We start from the raw sequence: 18,250 nt of genomic DNA, 5'->3' as shown, positions 1-18,250 counted from the left end.
ATGCCACCATCTCTGACACTGGCTTAGTTTTTCTCTGTCCGGTAACACCGTCTGATCTGCTGGGCATGTCTCATGGGCCTGTATTTCACATTTTTTAATCTGATGACTGTATTATCATGTTTAACCTATCAACCACTGATAACCTGGCCACATTCAAATCACTTCAATCACATTCAATCTTCCTCCTTTCCATCTCACTCTCCATTTTCTCAACTCATATCAAGTTTTTCCTTTCCCAATTCCAATGATCTTTAAACAACAGGAATTCTGCAGATGCTGGAAGTTCAAGCAACACACATCAAAGTTGCTGGTGAACGCAGCAGGCCAAGCAGCATCTCTAGGAAGAGGTGCAGTCGACGTTTCAGGCCGAGACCTTTCGTCAGGACTAGCTAGTCAGTTAGTCCTGACGAAAGGTCTCGGCCTGAAACGTCGACTGCACCTCTTCCTAGAGATGCTGCCTGGCCTGCTGCGTTCACCAGCAACTTTGATGTGTGTTGCTCCAATGATCTTTGACTGAAAGGCTAATCCTGTTCTGTTTTTAAAGATGCTATCTTGCCTGCTCACCAGGGTACTCCTAACATTTTCTGCTTTTATTTCAGATATCAGATACTGCAGTTTTATTGATTTCCACTAAAAAAAAAACCTCTTTGGAGTGGCATACTGGCCTTTAACGACAGCAATATACTGGACAACGTCAGTAAGACGAAAGAGCTGATTGTGGACTTCAGGAAGAGTAAGACAAAGGAACACACACCAATCCTCAGAGAGATCAGAGGTGGAGAGAATGAGCAGTTCACGTTCTTGGGTGTCAAGATCTCTGAGGATCTAACCTGGTCCCAACATATTAATGTAGTTATAAAGAAGGCAAGACAGTGGCTATACTTTATTAGGAGTTTGAAGAGATTTGGCATGTCAACAAATACACTCAAAAACTTCTATAGATGTACCGTGGAGAGCATTCTGACAGGCTGCATCACTGTCTGGTATGGAGGGGCGGGTGCTACTGCACAGGACTGAAAGAAGCTGCGGAGGGTTGTAAATTTAGTCGGTTCCATCTTGGGTACTAGCCTACAAACTACCAAGGATATCTTCAAGGAGCGGTGTCTCAGAAAGGCAGCATCCAGTATTAAGGACCTCCAGCACCCAGGGCATGCCCTTTTCTCACTGTTACCATCAGGTAGGAGGTACAGAAGCCTGAAGGCACACACTCAGCGATTCAAGAACAGCTTCTTCCCCTCTGCCATATAAATTCCTAAGTGGACATTGAACCCATGAACACTACCTCACTTTTTTAAGTATACAATTATTTCTGTTTTTTTGCATGATTTAATCTATTCAATATAGTATAGTGTAAATTGATTTACTTACTTATTTATTATTTTTTTCTTCTTCTATATTATGTATTGCATTGAACTGTTGCTGCTAACTTAACAAATTTCATGACACATGCCAGTGATAATAAACCAGATTCTGACAAAGAATTACTCAAGAAATAGGAAAATGATGTAGGAAAAATAATAGCAATCATCTTGGAATTTTAGCTTTCATGTCATCTGAGACATTAAATGGGCAAATGCATTTTGGAGGAGGATTTCAAAGAACTCATTTGAAAAGTTCTCTGGAACAAGATGTAATTGAATAGCTCCATGACAGGCTGAAGCAGGCCTTATATTCTGCAATGAAATAAAGTGAACAATAATCTCATGAGAGATTCTCTGAGGAACTATCACAATATGAGAGAATTCAGTATGCAGCTGGAGAGAGATACAGATAAGTCAGAAATTAAAGAAATGAAATAAGAAGCCAATGATATAGGGGTAGATACTGAATTAGATTAAAAGTTTCAGTAGATAAATAATAGCAGGTGCTTTGAGAAATATTTCAATATTCTGAACAAATACACATTCCTCTGAGAAATAAAAATAAGTAATCCATCTATGAACAACAAAAGATATTATGACTGTATTAGATAGATTATAACATTGCTAAGAATAGCAGCAAGCCTATGAATATGAATGAGGCAAGGAATGACAAAAATTGAGGATGAGGGAAAAGATGGTATGAATGAATATATTTGCAAGATAGACAGAACAGATTCTACTAGCTCTGCAACAATGTAAAACCAATAGTAACAAAAAGTAAATGTGGTTCCTTTAAAGCCGCAGTCCCAAAGTGTGTGATATCGCGCGCACCCCCCGCCCTCCGAGTCTGGTGGGAGTTTCCAAAGGGGCAAAAAAGATAAAGGGAAGGTGGATGGGGTGCTTGGTAGCAAGGGGGCAGCTGAGGGATTACAGGTTTAATTTAAGAAAATACTTATTATAAGCATTTGCTCCTCGGTGCCTCATAATAGCTTACAATGATCGCATAATCACCTCACCCCTTGCTCACCCACTGTTCTCTTAGACTTTGGTTGAAGTGCGTTATAGTTGCTGAAAAGCAATGTGAAATTTCTGTGCTTGGCATATCATGAGAAATTTGGACTGAAGATTTTGTGTCATTTCCAGGCCCAGCCTGCACATTATTGCTGTTCACTGCTGTAGTACACTGTTAACTAGTACAATTCCCATTTCCTAATCACAGTGACACAATTCCTGTAAATTAGGTTATGGAGTTCAATGGGGTAAAGTTCAGAATCTGCTGATTCAAATGGTCTTGACCATATTTCATGGCCCAACCTAAATATCACTGCCCCATTTATGCACCTTCAGGCGGTGATTCAGGATTTGCCTGAGCTATGATGATGTCATAACTATCATTTTGCATCTCCCCCTCCCCCTCCAGCTTTCAAATCCCTTACTCACTCTTCCTTCAGTTAGTCCTGACGAAGGGTCTCGGCCTGAAACGTCGACTGCGCCTCTTCCTATAGATGCTGCCTGGCCTGCTGCGTTCACCAGCAACTTTGATGTGTGTTGCTTGAATTTCCAGCATCTGCAGAATTCCTGTTGTTTGATGTCATAACTTTCCCCTTTATTGATCGCAGTGCTTCACATTAGACTTAAACAATATACGATTGACCGTGGTCATTAATACTTAACAAAAATGGCAGCAGCAGACCAAACAAGAAAGAAGTGTAGACAGTATAGTGCAGAGTATCTGAATTATGGATTTATGCCAGCACCAAGCCAATGTTTCTGTTTTGTGAAAAGGTGTTTCCACATAAGGCAATGAAACCATCCAGGCTCTTTGAACGTTTGAAGAGAACACACTCAGATAAAGCAAACAAGAACTTGGTTTAATTTCAATCATTTTGTGAAAACTTTTCAGAAATGGATAATACTTCAAAACACGTTTGTCAGGACTTCATAACAAAGCAGTGGTAGTTTGTGTGCTTCATACAACTTTTCATTACTCATTGCTATATCTGGAAAGCCCCATACAATTGGATAAGAACTGATTCTGCCAGCAGTAAGGGATGTTCTGAGTACGGTTTTGCAGAAGTCACCAGATCAAATAATTAAAGTGATTCCATTCAATGACAACTCTGTTCAAAGATGAATAGATGCAATGTCTAAGAATGTGGAAGACACATTGTGCAACGTACTTTACATAGCAGAATTTGCTCTGCAATTGGATGAGTCAGCTTTGCCAGGCAATGAATCTTTGCTTCTTGGTCATGTTCGCTTAATAAAAGATTAAAGCATGGTTTAAGAATTGTTATTTTCAAGGGAACTTGAAACAGATATGAAGGGGGAGTCAATATTTTAGGATGTTGAGCAATTTTTCAGAGATTGCCATTCCACTCACCAACATTCTTACTTGTGCAACAGAAGGAGCACCACCTGTGACAGGATGCCACAGTGGGATTATTGAAGCCAAGGTTCAAAAAATCATACCGAAACTTTTAGTTGCAGAAAGAAACCTCTGAACACCATCCTGTACTGTGGATAAAGGTCAAGATTTCTTCATTGCCTTTGCAACATCATATTTAGTGGTTTCAGTGTAGTCGCACAACTTCTTTCAAAGCAACGAAACTGACTGCAAATTACTGAATGTAGGGATCTGAAACTCCTTCTGAGTGATAGTCAGCCTGATATTGAGAAGCTGATATCACTACACCAATTCTATGCATCTCATTGAAAGGTGCAAAGCAATGAAGTAGTGAATAGTTGGACTACTTATGCACTCTAAAACTGTTGATGAAAATTGTTTTTACTATAACTAAATAAATAAATTTATTTGTAGTTTTGGATTTGCAGTTTCTATTTTCTCTCACTGTGCATCGTAAATTCTTTATAGTTTTTATGTAATGGCTCAAAAGGGAGAGGGGGCACTGGGGATATAGTCAGGGAGTCAAAAAAGGTAAAAATGTCATGGAGGAATAAGGCTGAAGCATTATACAATATGCTGCATTTTCCTTTAATACCAGAGACAATAAAGCAGGAAAAAATAAAAGTAAGAGTCTAAAGAAAGTCAGAAACATAGATGATCATCAAGATAAAGTATCGAACACATCCATTCATTCAGGTGCCTTGCCGTTCGGCATGGGCGATCATGTCTCTCCATCCATCATGGTCCCTGACCCTCAGAATTGTAGTTGTTGCCTCCCCGTTTCTAACCATGATGTTATTCTACCTATCATTTTCGTTCTCTGTCCACCTCTGCTTCCTTTTCCTTCCAGCTTTCCAGTTGTAACCAAATGTTCATTTGAGTTCATGATTGTACAAGGGAGGAATAATGAAGTGGTTTCCCACTGCCTTCTTCAGTTGCAGTGTCCATACTGGACGGGTAACCCTGGCCATTGATCAGCAGATTCATCTGCCCAGCGTTTTTAGTTTTACAACCATAAATTCCAATTGTAGAATCTGCTTGTAAAACCATCCAATTACCTGCAAACCATGGCTTCATGTGACCCTGATTGGGAGGCTAAACAGGTACTACACCTTGCCCAAGAGTGACCTGTAGGCAATCAGACAGAAGGAGCGCCCTACACCTCCTTTTGCTGAGCAATTGCACAGCACCGACACCGGGTTAAGGGAATACATCCCCTTAAACCCAAAAAGCATGCATTCTGATAGTCTACAGGAAATGGCTGGTTAGGTTTGCCACAAAGGGCAATGAAAAACCAACTAATAAGTACAAAGTACTTCTCCAATTAATTTGGGTATTTCATCTACATCTTAAAGGATTGCTGGTTGCTCAGTATAATGATTTCATAGATATGTGATTGTACAATATAACTCCACACATCTAACCTGTGAGACTAGCCTGACATGGCCACAAAAACATGTTTCTGCACACTTCTACAAGTTCCCCAACCTGTTGTAGTTCTTGGAAAGTCTCTCAGGTTGCCAGTAGTCAGAGTATTGATTAACATTACACGTTAGACCAAAAGGCAGTCCAGCCCATGAAATGTGCTCCACCAGTTAACAAGATCATGGTTGAGATCTTCAGATCTCTGTAGCTAGCCAATCTGTTGCCCGTGCTAATATGTTACACTCCCCGGCCCCTAACCAATACTATAGACAGTAACTTTTATGTAGCACATTTGGAAATCTACATGTTCCCTTCCATCCAGCCTGCTCGTTGTATCTATAGGGAGCTCAAATATGTCAAATGTCATATTGACCATCCCTAATGGTTATGAATTTCCAGTTGCACTGCTACTAAACAATGAGTTTCAACAGTTCTCCGATAACTCGTATTATACCTACTGGGTGAAGATTCCTGCTTTGTGTCTCCATCTTCTACCTTGCAAATAGTTTAGAAATCCATTAAAAATGGAATTGTTATGAGAAATTATCTTACTACAAATATACAAATCAAATGTATAACTAAGTATATTTTAAATTGTAAGTTTTAAATTTCCACGTGAACATGAGAATGCGAGACACTAAACAGAAATGCTTGAAGAGCTCAAGCGGCATCTATAGAAAGAAAAAATAGTTCAAATGCCTTAGATTCGGGAAGATTTCCTTGAAGATACCAAAACTTCTTCCAACAGAAATTGTAGATCTGTGAAACTTTTCACGAATTAAGTGAGGGATGATTTTGTAAAAAAATAATCAAACACAAATGTATAACTCAAATAACACACATCAAAGTTGCTGGTGAATGCAGCAGGCCAGGCAGCATCTGTAGGAAGAGGTACAGTCGACATTTCGGGCCGAGACCCTTCGTCTTTTGACTTGCTGTTGCTTTGAAGTAATCTGAAGGCTATTAATAAACTTTAGCATTTATAGTGAGTATACCTGTATCTGGTTATGAATGACTAAAACACATTTCACACAAGTACCATGAGATGTAATCTGGAAGAAAACCTTGCACTTTGCATGGTAAGAGGTGCACGAGGAGTAAACGAGGCATATTTGCCTTAAAGCACAGTGTGAAATTGAATTGAAAATTTCTTAGTTTTTATGAAGTCAGAGTACTACAGTACAGAAACAGGCCCATTTGCTCATCTAGTCCACACCAAACTGTTAATCTGCCTAGTCCCATCGACCTACACCTGGACCATAGCCCTCCATATCCTTTCCATCCATGTACTTATCCAAGTTTCTTGTAAATGTTGCAATTAACTCACATCCATCACTTCCACTGGATGCTTGTTCTACACTTGCATGACCTACTAAGTGAAGTTGCTCTCCCTCAGATTCCCCTTAAATATTTCACCTTTCACCCTTAACCTATGACTTCTAGTTCTAGTCTCACCCAACCTCAGCGGAAAAAGCCTGCTTGCATTTACCCTATATCCCTCATAATTTTATTTACCTTCATCACATCTACTCTCATTCTCCTACACTACAGTCCTAACATATTCAATAACTCAGGTCCTGAAGCCCTGACAACATCCTCATAAATTTTCACTGTAGCCTTATAGATATTTTTTTCCGTACGTAGATGACCAAAGTTGCACACAATACTCCATCTATGGCCTTACCTATATCTTACAGAACTTCAACATAATATCCCAACTCCTGTGCTCAATAATTTGATTTTTGAAGGCCAATATGCTAAAGTTCTCTTTATGACCCCATTAACCTGATGGGCCAAAAGCTCTTTTTATGATCCCAAACAACAGGAATTCTGCAGATGCTGGAAATTCAAGCAACATACATCAAGGTTGCTGGTGAACGCAGCAGGTCAAGCAGCATCTATAGGAAGAGGCGCAGTCGACGTTTCAGGCCGAGACCCTTCGTTAGTCCTGAAACGTCGACTGCGCCTCTTCCTATAGATGTTTTATGATCCCATCTACCTTTATTGCCTACATCAAGTGAAAATTCTATCAAAGTAATTATTTTAGATAAGGTGTACAGAACATCCTGGACCATTGTAAGCATTCTTTGATTCTTGGAGGAAAATGTTCTCATCACAACTTGAAATATTCTAAAAGCAGAAGGATGATTACTTCTCTGTATTAGCATTATTTTTCTCTGAAAGTAGAGCTTATACAATTAAACTCTAAATAGAAATGTCATTCCCTATACTCTTACCAATAGAACTTGGTGTTGTACTGGAAGTAGAGCCAGTTTTCATCGTTACTGAGGAATGGTTTGCCATTTGCTGCTCTTGATGAAATGCTCCAATAGGTAGAGGTACTGCTCTACGTTTGATCCCAACCACGTGAAACTGTGACTGACCATTAGCACCAGCATCTTCTATCTTCTTTATTGTGTGATTCGGAAAGGTCAACCTAAATCAGAGATTATATAAATGTTACCCCAATCTGTAAAGATTTTTGAATGATTATAACCCCTTAAGAATGGTTTTCTCATGCTTCTTAGTTAGCAGGTTATACACTTGGAAGTTACCATAATAAACTACACAATGAGTTAGTAGAGGCTTTGAATTTTAGAAGGTCAAGGCACAGACTGCGTCCACACCAGATGTTTGGAGGAACTCTTCAATTTATTACTTCCTAGCTTTTCCAGAGTAAATGTCCTGTTAATGTCTCATCCTTACCCACCTCCCTGCAGAATATTATTGAATGTGCTTCCAACAACCTTATAAATAGCACATGCAAGATAACAACAATTTTCAGAATAAACACTAGTTTCTCATGTCGCCTCCAAGTTAATTCTATCAATTAACTTAAATCAGTGTCATCTAGTAATTGGCCTTTCTGCGATCAGTCATAATGGTGAATCTATCAATTTCTCTGCTTTTCACTATCCTGAAAGTAATCAGGGTCTCTCATGCTGAATAACTAAAATCCCAATGTCCTTGTATAATGTTAGTGATTACCTATACCAGTGCTTGAGAAGCTTTGTACTTCACTAGCCCCTTTAGAACTAAAAGGTTAGCGTAACATTTTGAATCCTCCACATACAATCTTCAGTGCCTAGATGCTTCCCATCTAGACTAACTGACTTCTTTATCTCCAAGACCCCTATTTTCAACTACTATTTATCATATCAATTTTTTTACCTTAACACACCTGAATTTCCTGTACTCCAGGTAATAACTCTTATACTTATTTGCATAGTTCTCTCTTTGTAACAGGAAGCAAGAAGTTATTGATTACTTCTCCTCAACCTTTTCCATTGATCCAAACTCCACTTGCCCAAATCTCATAACACAGACTTATTTTCAAATTACCTCCTTCCTCCCTTTACTACTTGTCTTGCATTTTAAGATTTGATGAATACTGCATAAGATTCTACATCAAAAATACAAATGTGAAAAGCAAATGGAAATTTGCATGATATAACAATGAATTGCTGCTTTTTTATTTGGATGCATCATTTTTTTAATCTGAACTTGCATTAAATTAAGATGCTGTGCAATCCCTGGCCTGAAGCAAACTTTTACTGGACCTCCAGTCTTGTAACAATCACTGAGGCACTGAGTAATTAAAAATAATTTTTAATTAATCTGATCTTTTAAATTATTATTTGATACATTTGGTATAGCTTCATTTCTATTGAGGAAGCACTGCATGAAGTCCTTAGTAATGCTAAGTGAAGAAATAAAGTTCAAAGTTCACAGTAAATTTATCATCAAAACACAATAAAGTGGCGTAGTGGCATCAGCGCTGGACTTCGGGGTGAGAGGTCCCGGGTTCGAATCTGGCTGGCTCCCTTGCACGTTCTCCATCCGTGCCTGAGTTGAGTGTCGAGCTAACAACACGACCTTATAAAAAAAACCTGGAGAGGGATGGGCTCCTCCAGGTCTCAGATGTCCAAGACGATGGGGCATACCAAAAAAAAGCTTGTCATGACAGCACCCCGACGACTCCACTAGGAGTTAAGGGCGCGCGCGCACACACACACACACCATATACCTTCCTGAGATTCATTTTCTTGTGGGCATTCATAGTAAATAGAAACACAATAGATTCAATGAAAACCACATGCAACAGAGACATCTCCCAAAATCTCATCTCCCCAAATATTCTCTTTAATCACAAAACAAACAGATAAATCTAAATTTTAAAATAAGGACTCCATTATAAAAGATCAATGGAGTTAACCACAGCAAAAAAGCTTCAAACAATGATTCAGAAATAGTGTTCAAGGTAACGTAAACATACAAAATAGGATTTGGATATAAAAGAGTAGTGTTACAAACAGTAAACATTATTAAGTCAGTTTAAATCTGCCAGTTTTATAACCCTATCTATTTGATAAGTACTTTGAGCACTGCCAGTTAGAATTCAACATACCGGAGACATTTAGTGAATCCTGTAGATGTCAGAATGGCACCACTTCCAAGTTTACTACACAGTGAAAGGTATTCAGAATATAGGTCTACTCGATAGATCGAACTATCTGCACTTTCTTCAAAGTTGGCTTTCAACCTAAATAGAACAAAATTATTTGTTACAACATTTATCTTCTAATCCTCCAAGAGAGATATTAGGTATAGGGACAGATGAATCAAAATCTATGCAAATATAGCTTGGGATAGCACATTTTCTTGCACTGCATCAAACATACAGCATAATCAATTGTGCTTTCCTAAATGATGTTATGCCTTCCATCTTAATTTCACCAAAATGTCATCCTTGTATGTTGAATCTGGATTTGAAACATTTTCATAGTAATGGCAAGATTATCCAAGGGAAAAAAAAAATCAAGATATAGAGTTCACAATTACATAAGCAAGCATGAAAACCAAACCAAAAAAAAAGAGTTCAGTATGATAGCGGACCACAAAATCAAGTCAAAAGGTTTGGACAAACTAAATTTTGCTAATGATGACTTTAATTTTTTTTTTCAGAACACAAAATACTTGAGAAAAGACTTTGAAAAGCCAACACAATGAGCACAAGTGGGTTCCCTCTATATAAGATTGACTATGATCCAAATAAGGTAATCAGATTAATGGAACAGCTAAATAGAGTTGCAGATTCAACATTATTTACAGCAAAGTAAAACAACAATGGCAAGTAGAAATGTACACTTCATTGAAAGACACTGACTTAAATGAGTGAACAGAATGGCTTCAATAATGTGGAAATTGTAACTAGTTATGAAATAAAACATTTTATTGGTTTGCTGCCATTGTTTCAGGATCGTTAATTTTAATTTTGTTTACAAGAACTGAGTGGCACTATTATTAAATACTATTATTTAATACTGCAACAATAATTGAGGAATGCAAACAGTAGCTGCTGGGGCAAAAGCTTGCTTGCTATACTCAGTAGTTGACACAGAAACATTTTGTGCTGGGAATAACTGAATAAATGCCTGAAGCAGATGATATAACTTAGTGTATCTAACCATGCAGTGCTGTGGATTTAGTTTTTAAACTGCTCCAGCAAAAATAAAGTATTGGCATATGGGTCTCTTTTGTCCTACTGCCTTATGATTTCATAGAACACGAAGAAAAGAGATATCTTGAACTGTCAAGATAAAATAACACATAAACTTCATCTTTTTAACCAAATGACAATATCAATTTTGCTTTACAACCAATGGGTAAATAAAAATCTCTATTTACTTACATATACATATACATATAGATGGCATGCAAAAGGTTTTCACTATCTTGATACGTGACAATAATAAACAAATAACAGAGCAGACAATTCTCCATTACTGTACTACTACACTACAGCTCTGCTAGAAGTGCTGGTTTAGTCAGGACCATACTCTTGACAAGTTGGCTCATGCAATTGCATGAAATTAGACTGCATCAAGGAATTAACACAGATAAGGAAAAATTGACTTAGAAAAGATAAATCTTGACTGCTTTATAAGTCATGATACAGCCATGAATTGTATTAGGTATAAGTGAGGACAGATATTAATAAAATAATGAAACTACATTGAACAATCTATCCAAACCAAAGGTTTCAGTAAGAATTTCATTACAAAAGTCACATAGAAAATTCTGAGGAGAATATAACAGAGGATTTTAGGAAAACATTGTTTACTTACCACTGACATGTAAAAGTTTCACTGTCTAATTCCAAGAGGCCAGCAGAAGGGACTGCAACAGGTCTAGTAGCTGTGCAAATCAGAAGACATACCACCAAATTTAGCTCTCCATTAGCTGGAATAATCAAGTGCTATCAACTAGCAGAGGGTGAACTTATTAACTTTCCAATTAACCAAAATAAATTATTTCCATTTATGGTTTCCAGTTCTGAAAATCATTACTCTTAAGGAGCAATCAAATCTGTCAAACTATATAATTGAAAGATACATTCGTAAGAGAAAGACATTAATTGGCTGTAATTAGATTAATTTTAGATATTTTACCCAATAGTCTGTGCTAGCAAGCATGTTTAGTACTGGAATTACTTTTTTCCCCACTATACAATATTTGATTTAATGTTCATAATAAAGGTAGTTACTTTGTAACAATACACAAATGTTACAGAGTGTAATGCAAAGTTATATCAGAAACGGAATGCTTATGTTGCTGTCTCATTCCTAAAATATATATTTTTTTGTTTTTTAAATAAAGAGAGCATAGTATAAAGGAGATTTGTGCAGTGCCTAACAAATGTATCAAATGTACAATTCACATTTATGAAAGAGATGTACCCATAGTACAATAATGCTTTGGTTATCTCCTTACCCCTCCCAATCCCCAACTCCAAGCCATCATTGCATTAGCAAATAAGGTTAAACACTACCTTTGTCCCCACAGAGCTGCACTGGTATACAGAAGGTGTATTTTCCTAATACATAGTCTGTTGTATGTTTACAAGTCTGAGTTCGTAGACTTTTACCGGAAAATGCTGGAGATCAGGGATCTATGTACAGAGAAATGGATGGACCTTTAGTCTGGCGGGGAATTCTGAAAATGTTCAAGGAAGGGTCCCCACACCTTTTGGAACTTTATGTCCCAGTTGAGAATTGAATAATGGATCTTCTCAAGGTGTAGACTAGACATGATGTCCCTGAGCCACTGAGTGTGGGTGGGTGGGGCAGCATCCCTCCACTTGAGTAAAACTGTGCGCCTGGCCAAAAGAGAGGCAAAAGATAGTGTGCGACGTTTGGTCCGACTTAGGTGCGTGCCCCCTTCTCCGGAGGTGCCCAAAAGAGCAATCAAAGGGTTAGGTTCCAAATTGTAATTAAGTATTTGGGATAGAGTTTGGAACTTTCCAGTATTTTTCCAAGCTAGGGCATGTCCAGTACATGTGAATGAGGGAAACCTCGCCCCTCTTGCATTTGTCGCAACAGGGATTAACATCTGAGTAAATGTGAGATAAATTAATTTTAGACATATGGGCCCTGTGTACGACCTTGAACTGTAACAGGCAGTGGCGGGCACATAAAGAGGTTGAGTTAACTAACTTGAGGACTGCATCCCATACCTCAACTGACAGTGAGGAATTTAAATCTTGCTCCTAGGCAGTTTAAATTTTGTCAAGGGGGGCTCGCCTCAGAGCCGCTAGCTTGTCGCAGGTAGCAGATATTAGACCTTTGCGCAAAGAATTCATGCAGAGAAACATATCAACAACGTTTGTGTCGGGGAAGTTTGGTATCAGAGGACTGATAAAATGTCTAATTTGCAAATATCTGAAGAAATGAGTGTCGGGTAGGTTAAACTTCGCAGACAGTTGTTCAAATGATGCAAAGCAGTTTTCTATAAAAAGATCTTTAAAGCACCTGACGCCCTTTCTATACCAGTCTTGAAATGTTGGATCATGTATAGAAGGCTGGAAGAGATGATTATATAGAATAGGACTTGAAAGAGAGAAGTAATGGAGACCACTATGCTTTCTGAACTGAGCCCATACTCTCAGGGTGTGCCTGATAACAGGATTAGCAATTGGTTTAGATGTAAGAAAAGGGAGTGCGGATCCAAGAAGTGCAGAGATGGAGACATTCTAAATAGAGTTCAGCTCCATTGTCACCCATAATGGGCAGTCAGATTGGTGTAAAGATGAGACCAAAAGATGAGACAGCATATGTTAACTGCCCAGTAATATAAGCAGAAATTGGGCAGAGCCATGCCCCCAACACTTTTAGATTTTTGAAGGTGGACTTTATTCAGTTGGGGACGCTTGCCCTTCCATAACTAGGACGATATGACTGAGTCTAACGAGTCAAAGAAGGCTTTAGGAATGAAAACTGGTATGGATTGAAAAAGGTATAAGAATTTAGGAAGGATGTTCATTTTGACAACATTGATTCGGCCCATCAGGGACATGGACAGGGGAGACCACTGTGCTAGGCTCAGTTTTGTATGATTTAACAAATTAATGAAATTTTCTCCAAAAAGACACTTATATTTCCTTGTTACTGTGACACCAAGGTAAGTAAATTGGCTATTCGCTACCTTAAAAGGGAGGTTATGGAACTCTGACACTTGTGCTTCTCTATTTATTGGAAAAAGTTCTCTCTTGTGTAACTTAAGTTGTATGCTGAAAACTGGCTAAATTTTTTAAAGAGTAAGAACATGGGGGGTAAGGAGGTGATCGGGTTTGATATAAAAAGTAAAAGATCGTCAGCATAAAGGGAGACTTTGTGCTCAACTCCCTCCCTCCAAATCCCCGTCAGGTCCGTACAACTACGGAACGCAATCGCCAGTCGCTCTATGGCCAGATCGAAAAGTAAAGGGCTTAAAGGGCACCCTTAGCGGGTTCCACGTTTGAGGTTGAAAGGTTGCGATTGCTGAGAGTTGGTCAAGACAGAAGCGGTGGGACACGAATATAACAGTTTAATCCACGTGATAAAACTTGGTAGGAAATCAAATTTTTCTAAAACAGCAAAGAGGTAATTCCATTCCACACAGTCGAACGCTTTCTCTGTGTCTAAAGGAATGACACAATCAGGGATCCCAGCTGAAGGTGAGTATAAAATATTTAACAGGTGGCGTATGTTAAAAAAGGAGAGGTGGTTTTTGACAAAGCTGGTTTGGTCTTCAGAAATAATTGAGGATAAGATGTTCTCCAGTCTACCATCCAAAACTTTAGCTAAAATTTTGACATTGACATTTAAGAGAGAGATTGGCCTGTATGAGGAGCACTCTGTTGGATCTTTGCCTCTCTTCACTAAAATAATGATGTTTACCTCGTTACATGATGCTGGCAATTTACCTTGTTTAAACGAATCAGATAGGACCATGGTTAGTTGAGGTAAGAGCAGTGACGAAAATGATTTAAAGAATTCTACAGGGAACCCGTTGGGTCCTGGAGATTTACCAGTCTGCTGTAACGAGGTGGCTGAGAATATTTCCTCTAATGATATTGGCTCATTCAGTCTCATTTTGAGATCAGGAGAGAGCGTGGGGATATTTAAGTTGTTTAAAAAATTCTCGACCAAAATGCTATAATTTGGGGATTCAGAAGTGTAAAGTCAGGAGTAAAAATTCCTGAATGTGTCGTTGATTTCAGAATGATTCGAGGTGAGGCTTCCGTTTTCCATTCGAATTTTTGTGACATGTTGTTTGGCTTTGAGGCCCCTTAATTGGTTGGCTAAAAATTTTCCAGATTTGTCACCATGAATATAGAACCAGCTCTTGCTCTTCAAAAGTTGGTGTTCAATTGGGTGAGTGGAAATAAGGTCAAATTTAGTTTGGAGTTCCACTTCCTTTTTTGTATAGCTCTGGAGTTTTAATTTGAGCATATTGTTGGTCTATTTCTTTAATTTGATTGGCCAGATCTAGTTGTTCTTTATGGGTTTTTCTTTTCATATTGGCAATGTAGGAAATTATTTGACCCTTGAGGTATGCTTTCATAGCGTCCCAAACAACCAGGCTTGAGGTTTCAGGTGATGAATTGGTATTAAGGAAAAAAATTATCTGGTCCTCCATAAATTTTACAAAATTATTATCTGACAGTAAAGTCGAATTAAAACACCAATGCTTATTTATTTGAGGAAGGCCAGGAAGAATTATAGACAGGACAACCGGAGCGTGGTCTGATATCACTATGCTCTGATAAACACAGGAACGGACCGATGGAATCAGCTGATTATCCATTAAAAAGTAGTCAATTCTAGAAAAGGTGTGATGGACGTGTGAGAAGAAAGAACATTTTTTCTCATTTGGGTGGAGAAAAAGCCATACATCAGAGATGCCATAGTTGGACAGGAAGGACTGAATTAATGAGGCAGATTTGCTTAGTACTCTGGAAATAGGAGCTGATCGATCCAGCACTGGATCTAACCAACAGTTGAAGTCTCCACCTAGTATGAGAGAGTATGAACTCAAATCAGGCAGCGCAGAAAAAAACCGTTCAAAGAAGCCCACATCATCCGAGTTAGGAGCATATGTGTTAGCCAACAGTACCAATGTATTATATAATTTCCTCGAGACAATGACAAAAAGGCCGTTTGTGTCAGATATTGTGCTGTGGAGCTCAAAGGGAACGTTTTGGTCCGTTTTGGTTTATGAGAATTGGGACTCCCTCCCCCCCCCCCACCCCAGGCTTTAGCCTGAAAAGTGGGGTGGAATTGCTGTCCCGCCCATCGTGACATAAGACAGGAATTATCAGAACTGCGAATGTGTGTTTCCTGTAGAAATGCAATTGCTGAATCAACTGTTTGAGATGTGAGAACATCTTCCTCCTTTTAACAGGGTGATTCAGCCCCTTGACATTCCAGCTCACAAAATTTTACGGACTAACCATTCTCCTTTAAAAAAGAAGTATAAGAATAGATTGATAGGCATAAGCGGTGTCAAGATTTCGGGTATCAGCTCTGGGGCAAACTGTAAAACAAAGAGAAACAGGGCAGAAACAGATCCTGTATAACAAGAACTTCTAAGGGTTCTTAAAACAGTACCGGCATTGAAGTACCGTTCCCCAACCCACAACAAGACAGCTGCCAAAGAACATAGCAGCAAGCTCTTAAGAACAATAGTCATCCAACAGTACAACTTCCTGTCACTCATAGCTTCATCTTCAACTCCATTATTGTTATTAAAGGAAACAGTAAGCATTTAACACTCCTAAACTGACATTGTACTTAGTGAGAGATAAATAATTCCCCCAAGGTTTGTTAAACATGGCTCTGAAAAATGAACCATAAAACAAAAATATAAACTTATATTTGAAAAAAGTAAAAAATAAGCAGACTTTATCCAGTGCTCTTCCCATGAAAGGTTGTAGAGTTCATTGAATTGGAGGTAAAAGAAAATGTGAGAGAGGGAGAGGGAGAGGGAGAGAGAGAGGGAGAGGGAGAGAGAGAGAGAGATCTGAGTGAATATTATTCCACCTATCGAAGTAGTAGACCAAGTCAGACCAGACCTTGCTATCCAAACACTACAAACGTTACCTGCAGAGGGTATAGGAGAAAAGTATTTTATGAAGAGTTCGACGTAGTGGGGAGGCTATCAATGCAATTCTATGCTTCATCTACTGAGCGTAACCACTTCTTGTCACCACTGGGAAGTGTGATGCACAGCCGTGCTGGGTATAGTAGAGAAGGCCTGAGTCTTCGGTTGTACAGCTTCATCATTACTTCTCTGTACTTGGTTCACAGGCTCAAAACTTCGGGAGAGTAATCCTCCACAACCCGAATCTGCCAGCTGTGGTATTCTAGCTTCCCTCTCCGCCGGTCCTCTCCAACCAGAAGATCTTTAACCTGGTAGCGGTGCAGGCAAAGAATGATCAGGCGCGGTCTCTGTCCTGGGGCTGGTTTAGCTGCTAGTGAACACTGGGCTCTATCAATCTCCAGAGGGGATGAGAGTGTCTCCTTCCCAAAGATCTCACAAAGCAAACTGGAAAAAAACTCAGTAGGACGCCTGCATTCAATAGCTTCTGGCAGGCCCAAGATGCGTAGGTTCTACCGTCTACTCCGGCCTTCCAGGTCAGTAACTTTAGCCATTAGCTTGATATTGTTTTCATGTAAGCTGGAGCAGATATTTTTCAGTTCACTAACACACTGGCTCCGGTCGTCCGCAGCGAGCTTGAGAGAGGGTAAGCGTTGGCCATGGTCCACCACTTTGCATTGTATTCGGTCGAGTTTCGTTTCCAGCAGCCTGAAAGAGGATTTAAATTTGGCCGCTAATGCCACACAGTGTCAGTCTAGCAGCGTGAAGATAGCCTCTACTGTCAGGCCAGCCACCGAATCATCTTTTTTCCCGGGTTTAGTACTTTTTGAAGTCATTGTGAAGCGAGCGTAGTCGCAGGCAGGAGGAAGAGCAAAAAGTCTAACAGTTTGGTATGAGAGAAGGGGGAAGGAGGAGTGTGGAGATAGGATGCAGCGCTCATTCTCTGTAACTACTCCATGTGGCTCCCTAAAATATTTTAAGTTACATTCTGTTCTGATTGAGCTATGGTTAGGGAGCTAGCCATGTGCCAGCTGCAAAGTCCATTTGCAGAATTCACAAAAGAGTTGTGTCTCCTTCATCAGAACGTTATTCACTGACATCAGTTCAGCATTCAATATGATTATTCCTCAGAAGCTGGAGGGTAAACCGTCTTTGTTGGGTCTCAACCCCTCCCTCTGTAACTGGACCTTGGGCTTCTTAACAGAGACCTCAGACAGTCTGTGTTGGCAGCAATATCTCTAGCTCCATCATGCTGAGCACCAGCAGCCCCCTGCTGTTCACTCTGCTAACACACGACTGATAGATTCTGTTCTATATCCATCATTAAGTTTACTGATGGCACAACAGAGGTTGGCCACATCAGCAACAATGATGAATCAGCATACAGAGAGGATTGGACTTCAAGCTGTTGCAGGCTGACCACTCCCTACTGTACATCAACAGCTCCTCCATGGAGAGAATCTGAAGCATCAAATTTCTTGAGAGTGCACATCATGGATGATCTCACCTGGCCCTTCAACACCACCTCTTTAGTCAAAAAAGTACAGCAGCACCACTATCTCCTGAGGAGATCGAGACAAGTGAGGCTTTCCACATTCTGCTAGAGCAGCATCAAGAAGGTCTTGTATGGTATGGG

The 18,250-nt window shown here is 39.4% G+C and overlaps 2 protein-coding genes across 2 annotated transcripts in view; one reads left to right on the top strand and one right to left on the bottom strand.

Annotated features, from left to right (window-relative positions):
• Positions 1–10,224, top strand: part of LOC134343730 (GATA zinc finger domain-containing protein 14-like) — a 55,433-nt gene extending 45,209 nt beyond the window's left edge. Inside the window, exon 4 of the mRNA XM_063042479.1 lies at positions 10,159–10,224. The gene's annotated coding sequence lies outside the window, so the exon portion shown is untranslated. The remainder of the gene's footprint in view (positions 1–10,158) is intronic.
• LOC134344218 (AT-rich interactive domain-containing protein 2-like) overlaps positions 1–18,250 on the bottom strand; it is a 378,430-nt gene that overhangs the window by 40,226 nt on the left and 319,954 nt on the right. The window contains exons 12-14 of the mRNA XM_063043648.1: positions 11,322–11,391; positions 9,602–9,736; positions 7,431–7,630 (exon numbers count right to left, since the gene is read on the bottom strand). Of these exons, the coding sequence (XP_062899718.1) occupies positions 7,431–7,630; positions 9,602–9,736; positions 11,322–11,391 (405 nt within the window). The remainder of the gene's footprint in view (positions 1–7,430; positions 7,631–9,601; positions 9,737–11,321; positions 11,392–18,250) is intronic.

The sequence above is a fragment of the Mobula hypostoma genome, chromosome 3 (assembly GCF_963921235.1).
Source record: "Mobula hypostoma chromosome 3, sMobHyp1.1, whole genome shotgun sequence".
Lineage (NCBI taxonomy): Eukaryota > Metazoa > Chordata > Chondrichthyes > Myliobatiformes > Myliobatidae > Mobula > Mobula hypostoma.
This window is presented reverse-complemented; position numbering and strand designations above follow the sequence as displayed.